This window comes from Thrips palmi, unplaced genomic scaffold (assembly GCF_012932325.1).
Source record: "Thrips palmi isolate BJ-2018 unplaced genomic scaffold, TpBJ-2018v1 HiC_scaffold_7, whole genome shotgun sequence".
In the NCBI taxonomy this organism is placed as follows: Eukaryota; Metazoa; Arthropoda; class Insecta; order Thysanoptera; family Thripidae; genus Thrips; species Thrips palmi.
The window spans coordinates 8,569,972-8,585,056 of NW_023144634.1; the positions used below are offsets into that span (position 1 = coordinate 8,569,972).

At 51.5% G+C, this 15,085-nt stretch overlaps 2 protein-coding genes across 4 annotated transcripts in view; one reads left to right on the forward strand and one right to left on the reverse strand.

Annotated features, from left to right (window-relative positions):
• Nucleotides 1-30: 30 nt before the first annotated feature.
• Nucleotides 31-1,328, forward strand: LOC117652674 (DNA-directed RNA polymerases I, II, and III subunit RPABC4). 3 transcript variants are annotated; one of them, XM_034397761.1, is made up of 4 exons: nucleotides 31-209; nucleotides 456-537; nucleotides 618-710; nucleotides 1,150-1,328. In XM_034397761.1, the coding sequence occupies exons 2-4, from the start codon at nucleotides 483-485 to the stop codon at nucleotides 1,170-1,172; spliced, it is 171 nt and encodes a 56-aa protein (XP_034253652.1). In that variant the 5' UTR covers nucleotides 31-209; nucleotides 456-482; the 3' UTR covers nucleotides 1,173-1,328. The 3 variants fall into 3 exon arrangements, with proteins under 3 accessions (XP_034253652.1, XP_034253654.1, XP_034253653.1); XM_034397763.1 differs by lacking the exon at nucleotides 31-209 and adding an exon at nucleotides 242-358; XM_034397762.1 differs by lacking the exon at nucleotides 31-209 and adding an exon at nucleotides 260-374.
• Nucleotides 1,320-15,085, reverse strand: part of LOC117652770 (zinc finger protein 40-like) — a 40,810-nt gene continuing 27,044 nt past the window's right edge. Inside the window, exons 2-14 of the mRNA XM_034397864.1 lie at nucleotides 12,287-12,436; nucleotides 10,060-12,194; nucleotides 8,440-9,951; nucleotides 8,007-8,363; nucleotides 7,744-7,920; nucleotides 7,566-7,659; nucleotides 7,344-7,464; nucleotides 6,998-7,266; nucleotides 6,657-6,913; nucleotides 5,193-6,574; nucleotides 4,921-5,107; nucleotides 4,590-4,838; nucleotides 1,320-4,489 (exon numbers count right to left, since the gene is read on the reverse strand). Coding sequence (XP_034253755.1) covers nucleotides 3,548-4,489; nucleotides 4,590-4,838; nucleotides 4,921-5,107; nucleotides 5,193-6,574; nucleotides 6,657-6,913; nucleotides 6,998-7,266; nucleotides 7,344-7,464; nucleotides 7,566-7,659; nucleotides 7,744-7,920; nucleotides 8,007-8,363; nucleotides 8,440-9,951; nucleotides 10,060-12,194; nucleotides 12,287-12,436 — 7,832 coding nt within the window. The 3' untranslated portion in view covers nucleotides 1,320-3,547. The remainder of the gene's footprint in view (nucleotides 4,490-4,589; nucleotides 4,839-4,920; nucleotides 5,108-5,192; nucleotides 6,575-6,656; nucleotides 6,914-6,997; nucleotides 7,267-7,343; nucleotides 7,465-7,565; nucleotides 7,660-7,743; nucleotides 7,921-8,006; nucleotides 8,364-8,439; nucleotides 9,952-10,059; nucleotides 12,195-12,286; nucleotides 12,437-15,085) is intronic.

The window sequence follows — 15,085 nt, forward strand, 5'->3', positions numbered from 1 at the left end:
GCTTTCAGTGGCTATACCTTTTGCGAAAACTTCATTGAATCAGGAAACTCGTCTTCCCCACTCCCAAAACCTTATTAGGAGCTTCCGAATAGTGCTGATCCAACTTTTTGTAAAGGCATCGGTAGTGTAGACGAGCTATACTTGATGGAGGGGGAAGTTGAAGGCCCAAACTCAAAAGAGCGTGTTTATGTTTGACTTACGCGTTTAAGGTTAGATATTTTTATTATTTTCATTATTATTTTCATTTTGATGTCATGTAGCCATAATTCCATGTATCGTCAAAGTAGGGGTTCGCAGCTGAAAATTGTCAATTTTCCTTCTGTTTTTCCTTATCTTAAGAGCACTTTCGAACATTTAGGCATGATCCTTGTAATGTAATGTAGCCTAACCTATCTTTCCCGGTTTTTCAAATTCTATATTTTCTAAGATCTGCTTCCTGTCATTATTTTGTGTAGATATTCTTCTTGCGTCATTAATCTCCAATGGAGCAGAATAAAGAAACAGCTGTGAAGACGCCTATGGTGTACATTTGTGGAGGTGAGCTCTTATCCCTACTATTCTCTCAAACTGTTAAAACTAATTTTGGTGTATTCATATTGCGGTTTTTGATTTTTCAGAATGCCACCATGAAAACGAAATTCGTCCCCGAGATCCTATCAGATGCAGAGAATGTGGTTACCGAATTATGTACAAGAAGAGAACTAAACGATGTATCCTTTTTGCGACGCTATTGCACCTCCGAACCCTTTCCCATTTCATCAGATGTCATAAGAGTTGACCAGCAGTTTATTAGTTCTGTAATTGTATTTCCGTCCAAGTCTCATCCCAGGGCCGCTTAGCGCCTATCGCAAAGGCAGTAATTTAGAACCTCTCTCTCTCTACATAATGGTCTTGAAAGATTCGTCAAATTTTGTCTTTGCAATTTTAACAAGGTTTTGTTTTTGCTATAAATACTCTCATGAGAATCTTTGTTGCCAGGAACAATCACATGTTTCTGTCATCTAATCATCGTTTTTCACTTTTATTAGTTACTGTATCAAATTCCTTTTAGTTACTGCTTGTAAACTGTTGTTGATGTTCTGATTTTTTTGTCTCAGCATATTTCTGTCTCCATTGAAACCATGGGTTTTTCCTGAACTATTTATCCAGTGGTCGTGTTCGATGCTCGTTAATATGCAAGACCAAGAGCCTCCTAGCAAGTTGCTGTTCTTTATATTTGAAGAATGACAATGTCCTGTGATGTACAAATTTCTCTAGACAACAGAAGAAGGGTGTGATTTAAAAGTTATTGATGGGTGGGATTTAAATAAAGTTCATACTAATGATCAGTCATTTGTTTCATTGGACACAGATGTCACAGACAAAAAGCATGTGTTCACTACAACACACCAAAAGAAATCCATTGCGTCAGTGACAATGAATACTCACAATTTTCTCTTTAACTTCCTATGTATATGCATATGTATATATGTGTGTATATATACAAATATATAGATACATATGTACAAAACAAAAATGCTGCTGGCCTATGTTTCTACACATAAATACATTATAATAACTTGCACTGTGAGGCAGACAATTTGTTCCCAATCACAAAATTTTGTATGCGTGTCAGACACAAAGCTACTAGGGAGCCATTACTTCTAATGCCACTTTTATAAATATGACTTATGACATTAAAGAGGAATCTCTACACACATGCAGTTCAGCAACAGATCACATGTTTCTAAAATACATCAGTTTTAAGGCAAAGCCAAAATACACAATTGAACAAAACATTGCAAAAATCCATTTGCAAGCATTCGGCAACACCCAAAAATGTACGTACATTTTTTACAAATTCATTGAGCTTATGCTGATCACAAAATCAAGCAATTAAAAAAAAAAAAAAAACAGAAAAAAAGAAATTAACAAAGAAACTAAAGAGGATTGGGAAAGGAACTGGTTAACTATTGGGTTTGACCTTAACTAAGAAAGGTACAAACTAAAGCAGGTACTCTTTAGATAGGGAGATGAAGAAAAATCATTTTTAACTGACCTTACTATTACATAGTACAGGCTACTATGATCTTAATAAAACATACAAAAATAATAATTTTGAAGGAAATTTGATGAGCTAGTCTAAACAAACTCAGTTTCTTGGGTCAACATGACAAAAATTCGAAAAAGCAGTAAATCCTAACTGGGCATGAAGACCTCGAATGATAAGCCGAGTAAAATTTCGTAACTTAAACAAGCTAAGGGTTGGCAATCTGACCATTCACTTGGAATACAATAAAGTTCTTGCATGAGATATGTAAAATGGAAGCTCTGGCATAATATAGTTAAGCAAATCACTTGCAGACAAGAAGAAATTCACAACTGGTTCAATCAAACAGTATTTAGAAGAAAATTAGTGATTAATTTCTTGGTCCTGCTGATGTGTAATATTCTTAGGCAATTCAAGGGTGGATAGGTTAACATAACTTTCCACAACTTACTTTTGAAAAAGCTTTTTGTTAAGCTTGCTTGATAACACTATCAGTTAACGTGGACCAATATTTGTTCCTGGATTAGCCACTGTCACAGAAATGCAACGATGACAATGAATGATGAATGGCTTCAGCAATTTAACTAACCATTCAAAATCATTTAGACAAAAGCAGTTGTTGAGCAACTGCTTTATCTCATTTCAGCATGAAGCACAAAGGAGAAAAATTAATGATTGATGTACATGATCTGTATACATGATATGCTCTTTGGTCGATCTAACTCAGTTGCTCACAGGGATAATTTTCTATTGATAGCCTAACTTTCCTTTTGAGTTGCATTTTTGCAGAAGAAATAGAAAAAGGTCTTTCAAAACCTTTTAATGTGAAACTTCTGTTTCAGTCTTACTAAATGTTACATTAATCGGAGATTGGCACATAATTTACACGATACAGGGCTACTTGAAGTCAAAATTGAGAAGTATAAGGGAAGTAAAGAGGCAAATCATCTTAAGCTGAGTTGACTATGATAGAGACCAAATCCTTAAAATCAGGCAACTGCTCAATAGAAATGCACAGATATCACAAAAGATACATGATATGTTCTGTGCCTTTTCAAAAGGGGGGAAAAAATTACATTTAAATTATGTACACCCTCAAAAGCAAATACAGTTTGTGTAAAATTTTGAGTCGCCCATAAAAATTTGACAATAACAAAAAAAAAAAAAAAATTATTTAAGGTAAAAATTTATGGAATAAACACTACCTAATTTTCACTAATCTATCACATCACAAGCAAATGTCCCTTGCCTTGCCACTCTCCTAGTACCACAGTCATTCACTGTCGCTACTGCATCAACTACCATAAAATTCAATGATAAACCTGAAAGCCTCAATGCTTCCTGATTTTCTTTACTTATCATATGTAGGGCTTAATTATATACTAAAAGTGATGGAGAGGCTGTCTTTTCACTTAGTGTCTCAAAACCAAAGCAGTTCTCGTGATGAGCATCTCACATTATGTTAAGGAGGAAACAGAGAAGAATGACACAAAATTTGAGCAAAGCTTTATCTCCTGGTCACCTGTTGGCAGGTGGGTGAAGAGACTGTTCTCCATATACTAAATCAGTCTTGTTAGGCACTTCACACACACTAGACCTGCTGTCTGTCTTCTCTTGCAATTCATGAGCTCCTTCTTGATGTCCTAATCTCCTATCAAGTACACCTGGTTCTGTTTCTTGCGGGAAAAGAGTACTCCTGCTAAGCATTATGCATTGACCATTCAGTGATCTAAATTTTAGATCAGCAGGGGCTGGAAAGCTATAGTTGTTTTTATTCATACCACTATTATTACCATCTTTTGTTAGGCCTACTGACGATCCTGGAAAAGGCACTTTATCTGACTGCAAATCCATCTTTGTTACAGTATTCACGAAGCTAGGCAATCCGTTCGATCCAGGAGCTGGATAATGTGACGAAGGGAATATGCGAGCACCTGGAGCAGAGGCTGCAGCCACAACTGCAGCTGCTGCAACTGCTGCCGCTGCCGCCGCTGCAGCTGTAGTGTTGTTTCTAGGCACACCTTGATCTTGCTTCACAAAATTTTTCATGGACTGGTGGGAAGTTACAACGGATGGAGCTGGCTGCACTGGAAGCTGCTGCTGAGGAGCTTGTGTTTGTTGTTGAGAAGATTGTTGCTGTTGAGACTGTTGCTGAGATGGTTGTAGAGTTGATTGTTGAAGTGGTTGTTGGGATGGTTGCTGGGTTGAATGTTGAGGCGGCTGTTGAGTAGATTGTTGAGGTGGCTGGGGTGGTGGCACTTGGGATGTCTGGTTCTGGACTTCTTGTTGAGGAGTGTTGTCCTCTTCTCCTGTATCAACAACATCTGGGAATGGGATGCCATGAAACATGATAGGTTCTCCTTCATCAGAAGACTCCTCTATGTCACTAGCTGTTGTTTCTGGCTGCTTCCACTGGTTTAACTTTGTGGGATCCTTTTCACATAGTTTTTTAGCTAATACCTAAAACAAAAAGAAAAGCAAAATAGAAATTACACTTTTTAGACAAAATCTAAAAATATTGACACAGGATCAGGGAAAATGCTTGTATCAATGAACTCACCAATAAACTTTCAAGAGAACTATCACAGTCAGTAGTATCAACTTCATTGATATTGACACCGGAGCGTTCAATCTCAGCGTAAGTGCCAAATGGCAATTTGCCAACACATTCTAGTTTCATAATGTGCATCTTTGATCGAAGATGCTTTGCAAGATGTCCATGTATACGGAATGCACTTTTGCAGTCATCACATTTGTAAGGCCTCGGATTAGTAGTTGTTGGTGTCCCAAATGTAGAATTCATGCTCACCTATAGAGAGAAGAATGATATCAATAACAGTATTAAATATTAGATCTATGGTTTGTTTATGAGTGTACTCAATATATTTTACCTTATTATGATGAGATACTGATCGTTCATGCTTCTGAAGATGGCCCCGTGTTCGGAAAGAAACTGCGCAAGCATCACAGCGGTATGGACGTTCAAAATAATGTATGTTGACATGAAGATGCAACTGACTTGGCTTTGAAAATACTTTGTTGCAGATGGTGCATTTACTTCTTCCATCTTCAGTAACACTACAGAACAGAACAAATATGTGAACATTCATGTCACATTAACAACTAAAATAAGCAGAGAGAACATCTTAAAAACAAACTCTACCTGACATAGCTGGGTGCAGGGCCACTGGATGGGGGCATGAACTCTGCCTTGGGTTTTTTGATTAGATTGGTTGAAGGAGGGGGAGGGGAAGAAGTGCCAGAGGAGGCAACTATAACACTGTTCGAAGACAGAAGAGATCCAGTTGTGGAGATGGGAAGTGCCACCTCATCAGTAGGCTTTGCAGATGACAATACTGTGTCACTTCCACTTGATGACACAATGGCTATCACAGATTGAGTTGAATTGTTTTTATCATCACTTGGTTGCGATGGAACCAGAGCTTCAGGCTTGACATCCTGTGTTGAGCTTGCATCAACACCTTGTGCAGCATGATGATGCGTATCTGCTCCAGCATCTGTCTCACTATTTTCTCTAGACCTGGAACTCATGGCATCCACCAGTTTTACAGATGAGATGGAATGCAGGGAGGCTAATGTTGTCAAAGGCTTGACAGGTGACAGAACAGTTTCTTGCTTCACAGACACAGGAGATGCAGGTAGAGTCGCCACATATGATATACTTGACACACCTCCAACATTGGCATTTGTGTTACTCTGGCCTAAAGTCTCTACAGTATTGGCACAAGAGTTTGGTAGTTTCAAATCAATTTCACTGGCTTTCACAGATTTCTGCAGAGCCCATACAAGAGGTGGAGGCCTTGGGATGGCACTTTCTTGACAACTGGTACTGATGTGAGATGAGACCAGCTGGGAGACGGAAGTGAAAGTTGTTGTACATGAAGAGTTGCGTACCGAGTCCGCAAGAGACATTGCATTAGAATATGATAAAGTTGGGGTACCACTGGATGTTGGTGTTCCAGGGGTTCCAACAGGAGTCAGGACATCGGCACCCTCTTTAAGCAGCCTTGGATGATACTGGCTCTGCTTCACACGAGCATCTTGCACTGCTCTTTCACGTAAGTAAGTCTGGAGAAGAGCTGAATCTTGATGGGGGTCCCTTGGTGTGGCTAAACTGAGGGGGAGTTTCTCCATTGTGCTGCATAAAGATGCCAGTAAAAAGGCAGGTTCTGACACAGGAGTAAGTATTTCTGATATAGGTGTAGTGGGAGTACGAGGAGCGACTGACAATTGCATTGGTTTTAGCAAAGAAGGCATTCTTCTGCTTGTAGTACCCAATTTAACTTGACTGGAGTTGTCATCACCATTCACTAAGTCCCCTGTAGCTTGGGTTTCAGATTCATTGGACTCTTCTTTGATGGAATCTGAAACTATGGCACTGCCACCTCCAACATCACGACTAGATGGGAAATAGTAACGCTGATGTCCATCTCCTATATTCAGCTCTGCCAAGGGCTTGGTTCCATCTTCCACATAGACACCTTGTTCGTGAATATCTCGTGCAAGTCCAGTGTTGTGAGATACCTAAGAGTAACAATGTAAATTGAGATGAGAAAATTTGGCGTAAATGGACGAATAAATATTTCTTCAGTCATTTCAACCTTACCTTCTCTCTTTCCTTGTGCTCACTTATTGCAGAAAGAGTTGGAGTACCGGGAATAGATGAGGTTATTCTTCTTGGATGCTCAGGAGATAGCCTGTAAGGGTATGTACTGAGCCCTCGAGCACCTTTAGGGGCCACAAGTCCTGCTTCCCGGGCCTCTTTTTCCTTTGCTCTGTCACTCCCAGGGGAGGGATGAGGAGTCTGAGCTAGAGAAAGCAGTGATCTGGCAGCTTCCCGCTCTTGACGTTTTTTGATATCTTCTGTTCAAATTTTAAGAGACATGTAAGTTTATGAAATCATACTTAAGACAATTCTAGCACAAATCATCCATAGCAACAACTCACCATCCGCATCCTCATAATCATCCTCCTCATCATCTTCGTCATCGTCGTCTTCGTCATCATCGTCTTCTTCATCCTCAATGTCCTCAGAGTCTTCCGCATCCTCTTCTTCACCACGATTTCCTCGAAGAGCTTGTTGCCTTTCAAGAGAAGCTGCATCAATGTAGCTATCGTCAACAACAGTTGGCACTGGAATGATATTCATCTCTACACATTTCTTATAATGTGCTTTGGATTTCATGTGCTTTGTTAAGTTGCCTTTGGTTTTGAAGCTGGAAAAAAGAAAAACCACATTAGGAAATTGAAGAAAAAACTGACAAAGTAGCAAAAAATACATTGATTTAATTACCTGAAGCTGCAATGTCTACAAGTAAAAGGCCGAACATCTGTATGAGTGCGAATATGTTTCTTTAACATGGATGGTTTCTTGCATCTTATTCCACACTCCCCACAAACATAGCGACCTCGACCTAGGGAGCAAAATAACAAGGAGAAAAGATAAACAGTCAGAAAAATTAGAGGTCATTGAGATTCAATCAAAATTAATATTAAGAAGACACAGGATGCATACCTCTTCCCCGGATGTATGTGTACTCTTCATATGACTCAAAACCACCAGCAAATATTTTAATCCTCTTGGGTGCATTGACAGCTTCATCACCAGCCTTTAAGAAAATAGTCAAAATGAATATAAGGTGACAAAACCTCATTTTAAAAAAACAAGGCAAAATTTTGGCTTGAGTACTCACATCCTGTGCGGGATCCGTCTCTTTTTTGACACGACTCAACCAGTAGGAGGAGTGTGTCAACTTCATTGTATTCTTGCCACCAGCAACAGTGTTTTCGAAAGGTCTGTGGCGCGAGTCATACATGGCAATTGCTTCACTCGGTGTCAATCCACAAGGATTAGGCTCAGGATCATAAACCTGAAAGAAGGTCCAATTTATATAATGCATTGTTCCGCGACACTTGCGAAAGGAAAGGGCTACATTACACACAACAAATTCCATACCTTCCAGTTAGAATACATTGACAGCTTGCTGTGGTCAGGACTGAGTTCAACATATGTTGGCTGCAACCGATTCAGGGTACAGAAGTATGGACGAGTGGAACATTTCAAGCCAAGATAGGTATAAGCATGGCCGTTTAGGTAGAGTTGTCCATAAGACTTTTTGGGCCTTGGGGTCTCAGGGCTAATGAGAGGAAGAACATTCGGGGTAATTAAAAGTCGTTTCGGTGTATATGTTCCAGGCTTCAGGGGCAATGATGTAGGCCTCATTGTGGGCCTCAGGAAACGATTCCCTTGAGCTGCTTCTGAAGTTGTAGTTTTACTGCCTGCTTCTTTTGATTCCTCAATCACATCTTGAGCCTGTAATGTTAAGATTAACATTAGTGGATGGAAAGACACATGGAAAAAGAACATCAGGCACTAAGTTAAAACTCACCACACTGGTGCTTGACATCTTGGCCTTCTTTTCCTCCAGGTCTTCCCTGTCCTGGGTGAAGGGGCGCTTCAGAGTCGCTGGGCTGGACGGGCCGGGCAGGCCGGGGTCCTCCGAGGTCGCGGAGGTCGCGGTGCTTGACGGAGGACCAGAGAAGATCCTCGCCGAGTTCACACAGATGCTGGGCAGTCCATCCCGGCGCTGCTCCTCTTTCTTCATGGCCTCCGCGGAGAACATGTGGAAGTTCCGCTTCTCAGCAACAGGGGATGGAGGAGGGGGCGGCGCCAACACGGAGGACGTCGTTGGCGGGTTCGTGGCGACGGGGGCGGGGGCAGGCGCGGGGGAAGGGGTGGCGGAGGGGGCGGACGGCGTAGGGGGTCGACTTCGGACAGCGTGCTGAGAGGTGGGCGGCAACGCAGGCAGCGCAGGCAGCGCTAGCGACAGCGGCGCCGCCTTGACAGGCACAGACGGCGAAGGCCGGCGGAACGGCGCTGAGATGGGCGCCATGGAGGGCGTCATGGTGATGGTGGTGGCCGTCGTGGCGCTCGCCATGGAGGGCGTCACGGTGCTGAAGGCGGCAGGCGGCGGGGCGGACGGCGTCGAGGGCAGGTGCACCTGCGAGGCGGGCCCCGGCATGCCGGGCACGTGAGGGATGGCCCGGCCGCCGTGCACGATGGTCATGACGCCGCCGCCGTACGCCAGGCTGGACGATGATGTCGTCGTGGACGACAAGGAAGCCAGCGTGCTGTGCTGAGCTGGTGCCGACGGAAGCTGAGGGGCTGCCGGCGGTGGCGGTGGCGTCGCCTGAGGCATCGGCGCCGCCGGCAGCGTCAAGGGGTTGAAGGCCGTGATGCTGGTGAGCGGGTTCAGCAGGGAGCCGTCCGCCAGGGCGTGTGGGACGAGGCCCATCATGTGGGCGTGCGAGGCCATGGACGACGCCATGGACGAGGCCATGGATGATGCCATGGACGACGGCATGGGAAGGCTGTGCGCGCTGTGCGCCATGGGGTGGAGTAGAAGCGCGTGCGGGGTGGGGATGCCTTTGATGGCCAAGTTGGGCGTGGCGATGTTGGGGATGAAGGTCATGGCAAGGTGTGTGGCGTCCGCCATGGTGTTGATGCCGAAGAGCGACTTGTTGGCGAGGTCCGCCTTCGAGGTGGACAAGGAAGAGTCCGACGAGGACGCGGGAACGTGCTGCAAGATGGTGCCGCCGCCCGTCTGCAGCCCCGACTTGGCGATCGTCACCACCATCTGCTGCGGAGACGAACTGCTGCGGCTGCCGTCCACGCCGCCGTGGTTCTTCTCGCTGCCGGGCATGCTGCCGATGCCGGACCCGGACGAGGCGCCCGACGGCTCGATGCGCAGCGTGGTCGGCTCGCCCGCCGTGTTGTCCAGGATCTGCACCTGGCCGCCGAACATCTGCAGCGAGTTGGCCGCCCGAGACTGCAGCGGGCTGCGAGACAGGTCGTCCAGACCGCGGAGCGGCGTGGGCAGTGGCGACCGCGACGGCGAGGGTCGCGGCGACGGGCAGGGCGCGCTCATGGCCGCCGGCGACGCAGACATGCGCGGCGACGCCCGCGGCGAGGGTCGTGGCGACGCGCTGGCGCCGCGGTGCTGCTCCACGTGGCCGCCGCCGGAATCCAGGCGCCGCTTCTTGAGCGGCGGGTCGCGGTGGTTGTAGCTGTCCACGAGGGGCGTGTTGCCGAGCAGCGGCCCCGGGGACGGCTGCGGCGGCGCCACGGCCGTGTGCCGCGGCGACTCCGGGAACGCGCCGCTGGGCGGTCGCGGCGGGGGGAACGCCTTGGGGCAGTACATGACGTGCTTGCGGAGCGCCTCGGGGCTGCGGTACGGCGCCTTGCAGCCGTGGCACTGGTAGGCGTACTGGCCGCCCATGAGGTAGGGCGACCCGTCCGCGGGCACGCCGGGCACGTGGTGCAGGCTGGGTAGGGTCGGCAGGGCGGGCATGGAGGGCAGGCCGAGGCCGGCGTCGAAGGGCGGAAGGTAGTGCATGCCGGCCTGGGACTTGAGCAGGATGCCCTTGATGACGGACCCGTCCACGCTGCCCTGGTGGGCGTCCACGTACGACGTGGCGGGGACCCGCCTGAACGCGGAGTCCTGGTCGGCGTGAAGCGTGGTGGCAGCGGTAGGCGCCTTGGTGGTGGCGGCGGGCATCATGGGCTGCAGGTGGTTCATTCCCCGGTAGAGGGCGTGCTGGGTCTGGTGGGGCTGGTGGAGGTAGGTGGGCTGGTGGTGCAGCGGCAGAGGCACTTGAGGCTGGTGGTGCACAGGGGGTTGCTGCGGCGCCGAGCGCTTCAGGGTCAGGTCCAGAGTGCCGTCGGCGTCCACGCTGGCCAGGTCGGCCGCGCTGCCGTTGCTGGTGGGAAACGCCTCGCGGTCCCGCGCCGCCGATCTCGGAAAGGCCAAGGCCGGCTTGGACAGGTTGAGAGGGGCGTCGGCCTGCATGGGCTGCGCGCCCTGCGAGGCGACAGGCGGTGCGGCCGACATGAGCACGGGCCGCGACAGCAGAGGGGAGGCCGGAGCCGGGGGTGCGACCGTCGGGGCGGGGGCGGGCTTGGGCCCCAGCAGCGCCAGGGCCAGCTTCGACTTCTTCTCCGACTCGGCCTGCTCCGCCGTCATGGCAACGGCGTCGGCGCCCTGCGTCCCGCTCATGGAGCGGTACAGGAACTTCTTGTGCCACACGGACGAGGCCGCGGCCGTGGGCGAGGCCGAGGGGCTCTCCACCACCGTGGGAGGGCTGGCCGTCGCCTCGGCCGCCGCCTCGGCCGCCGCCCTGCTCAGCGACCGGCCGTACATGTGGGCCTGCGGGTCCGTCGTCTCCATGATGTGGGCGTTCTCCGAGATGAGCTTGTTGATGTGGCGCTGCACCGAGTCGGGGCTGGGGGTGCCCGGGCCGTGGCCGGGGCCGAGGCCGGGCGTGGAGGACTGGCTCGGCGGCAGGTCCGGTCCGGGCCGAGGCCCAGAGCCGGGCCCGGACTCCACGCCGTCAGGGTTGGTCACCATCTCCTCGGTGGACGGGCTGTACTGGAAGGCGGCGGGGTGGAACTTGGGCTTGTAGATGTTCCGCGGCGCGTTGGGGGGCTCGGGCTGCTCGGCCTCGGCGCGGCCGAAGGACTGGCCGGGCAGCGCGCTGCTGGGCGTCGCCACGGGGAGAGGCATGGCGTCGTCGCCGCCGTCGCTCGACACCTCCTCGTCCGCATCCTGCGGCAGCACCGGGAACTTGGACGGGTCGGCGCCCTCCTCCTCCATCTTGAGCGTGTGCGCGCGCGAACGGCAGTGCTTGTACAGGTTGCTCTTGGTCTTGAAGGAGAAGCCGCACGGGGTGCAGGGGTAGGGACGTTCGCCCGTGTGCGCGCGGATGTGCTTCTCCAGGACGCTGGGCTTGAGGCACGCCAGGTTGCAGTACGGGCAAACGTGGCGGCCCGGCGCCGCGCCCTCCGAGTTTGTACTCTCAGGTATCACACTACTTGCAGTCTTGGTGCCCGGGCCCGCGGCCCCCACGGCCCCCGCGGCCCCGGCCGCCCCCGCCCACGGGCCGCCGACGGGCGTGTCTCCCGCAGTGGCCGGCGGCGCGGGCGGGGGGTGCCCGTTCACCATGGGGGTGGCGGGCGCGACGGCGGGGGCGGGGGAAGCCACCTCCGGCGCCTCGTCCATTTCAACCACCTTCTTGAACTTCTTGTGCAGGTACTGCTTGGCATCCTGGTTGTTGGCGCTCCGCACGCCATTTCCCTCGGGCTCATCTGCGAGAAAAACAAAAGTTTCCAATGAATAAATCGTCCCCCTCGCTTCGTCCGTCCGGGCGAAGGCGCGCCTAGGCGGTCCTTGTCCTCACCGTTGCTGATGACGGCTGCAGTCTTCTTCTTCCTTCCCTCAGTCAAGGCAAGGCGCTCTTCGCGCTCCTGCTGCTCCGCCTTCTTTCGTTTCTCCTGGAGTATTTCCTGGATGATTCGCTGCTGCTGCTGCTTTATGGTTTGTGCCGACCCTGCAACACAGAAACAGAGCTGATAACGACTCGGCCACGTCGTCCCGTCTCGGTGGCGATCCACTAGAAAAACAAAAGCAACAATACGGAATGGCTCGGCCATTATTGGGTGGACGAACTCCCACGCAGTTAGACGTCGCCGAGACTGTCTGCCTGCCCGGCTGTCCGTCCGGCCCGTCCGGCCTCAAGGCGATGGGCAAGGGCAGCGGCGCCTGGCGGGCAGGCAGCCCCACGGGCAGCACCATGGGCACCAGGCTCATTCCGCACAGTGCTTTCGTCGCTGTCTCTCTCGCACTCGTGGGGTGCCCCGCCGAGAGACAGCGACAAGACACTGTGCGGAATCGCCCTACTGGCGAGGTTCATATGGACGACCATTCGTGATTCATGAGGGAGGTCCGTCCGTGGGGCTGCTGCTGGCTGGCCCCGCGCACTGACAGAATCCGAGCCGGAGGTCTCTCTCTCTCTCTCTCTCTCTCTCTCTCTCTCTCTCTCTCTCTCTCTCTCTCCTCACTCACTCACTCACTCACTCACTCACTCACTCACTCACTCACTCACTCACTCACTCAAAGAGCGCTCCGTGAGGGTGCGAGAGAGACAGAGCGGCGTAGCTCGGGAATCACTCTGCTGGTGGCTAGCCGGGCTGGCCGGGCTCGCATAGTGGCCCCGCGAGCCCACGCAGCCAGCCTTCCCTTCGGCCTTCGACACAGACGTGACGCGCCCAAAGATGAACGAGATAAGGGGCGCTAAAGAGAAAACAAGGGAGAGCCGCAGAGGGAGCGAGAGAGAGAGAGAGAGAGAGAGAGAGAGAGAGAGAGAGAGAGAGAGAGAGAGAGAGAGAGAGAGAGAGAGAGAGAGAGAGAGAGAGAGAGAGAGGAGCCAAAGGGGTGGAGAAGGGGCGGGAGGAGAGGAAGGGAAAAGGGGGGGGGGAGCGCGCGAAAGGCCAGGCCCTGGCCGGGCCGTGGCGCCTGCGAGACGCGTTGCCATGGCGACCGAGCGCCACCCCCGCCGCACGCCGCGCCACTCGCCGCGCCACCCCCGCTCCGCCCGCAGCGCAGCAGCGCCCTGTTGACGGGACGGGGCGACACACAGCCTGGCAGCCTCACAGTGGCGCGGGAAGGGAAGGGAATCCGATCGCCGCCTTCGCGCGCGCACATTCCCACGCAGAAAACAACCCCGCGGTGCGCTCGGCTTCGCTGCACTGCTAGCCCTGGCGCCCTGGCCGAGCCACCCCGCCACCCGCAGACTGATTCGGGAAGTCTTCTTCGTCGCTCTCTCTCTCTCTCTCTCTCGCACCCGCATACGGGTCACCCCATGAGTGCGAGAGAGAAGGAGCGACGAATCCGACTCTGCAGGAGCAGCGCATCGCGTTCAGTCCATACGCAGGGTTTATACAAAAAAATAGTGAGAATTTCCCTGACTTTTCCCTGATTTCCCTGAAATTGCAAATTTCCCTGACATTTGAGCGCATCAAAACATTGATTGAGTTGAACTCGAACGGCCGGTGTCTCGCGCTCTCCTCCGCAGTTGTCCAGCAAACAGGTCCAGTGTCGCAGCAAATATATTTTTCCCTGACATTCTGCTGCATTTTGCGAAATTCCCTGACATTTCCCTGATTTCCCTGACCCTATTTTTTTCCCTGACTTTTCCCTGATTTCAAGGTTTTCAAGGTTTGTATAAACCCTGATACGAAGAGTATTGAACCCGCGTCCTGCAGCACGTGGCGCGGGGGAGGGAGGGGGAGGGGAGGAGGGGGCAGGGCTGACTCACACAGACTTATCACTCGGCCGCCACACTGTGCCGCCACCCGCCACACAACAGGCACCATTATCAACACAGTCGCGGACTAGACGGCGGCGAGGGCAGGGCAGGCTTCCCCCGTCCTGCCGTCGCGCGGTCCTGCACACTGAGAGTCGCTTCATCGTTCTGTCTCTCTCGCACTCAGAGGGGCGTCCCTTGTGGGTGCGAGAGAGACAGAGCGACTCTCGGAGTCTGCCTGCAGCCCCCGGGCGGCAGGCAATCCGCGAAGCATCGAGCCACCCCGGCGCACAGTGGGCCAGAAGACCGGTGGAGGCGGCCAAAACACTAGACGCGTTTTGAGCTCCAGAGTCGCTAAACAGGACTCGAACCGAACGTGTGACCCCATCAATGGATTGCTCTCCGAACGAGGAATCCATCGATGGGGTCACACGCTCGCTTCGAGTCCTGTTTAGCGACTCTGGAGCTCAAAACGCGTCTAGAGTTTTGGGCCGCCTCCACCGGTCCTCTGGCCCACTGTGCGGCGCCACGGCGAGCACACTGCATAAGCGCGCGGCGGCAGTCGAGCGATTCCGGGGCGCGCACTCATCGCTCCGTCTCTCTCGCACTCATGGAGCGTGCCATACAGGTGCGAGAGAGACAGAGCGATGAGTGCGCGCCCCGGAATCGCTCGACAAGCCTGGCAGGCCCGGCAGGCCGTGCAGCTCGTAATGAGAAAGCGCAGAGCACCTCGCTGGGACGCTGCATACGTCATTTCACACTGTGGTCTCCCCCTCCCTCCCTCCCTCTCTCGCCCTCAAGGGGAGCGGAGCGAGAGAGACAGAGCGTTGTTCGGAATGAATCTGCAGGATCCGCCCCTGGCGCGGGGAGAACGCGCGGACCGAACAGCCGTCA

Bases quoted from the DNA above. Each gene is read 5' to 3' on its own strand.
- LOC117652674 (XM_034397761.1), top strand. From the start codon at position 483: ATGGAGCAGAATAAAGAAACAGCTGTGAAGACGCCTATGGTGTACATT. The intron at 538-617 runs GTGAGCTCTTAT...TTGATTTTTCAG, and splicing joins TATGGTGTACATTTGTGGAG to AATGCCACCATGAAAACGAA. The intron at 711-1,149 runs GTATCCTTTTTG...CTATTTATCCAG, and splicing joins CAAGAAGAGAACTAAACGAT to TGGTCGTGTTCGATGCTCGT.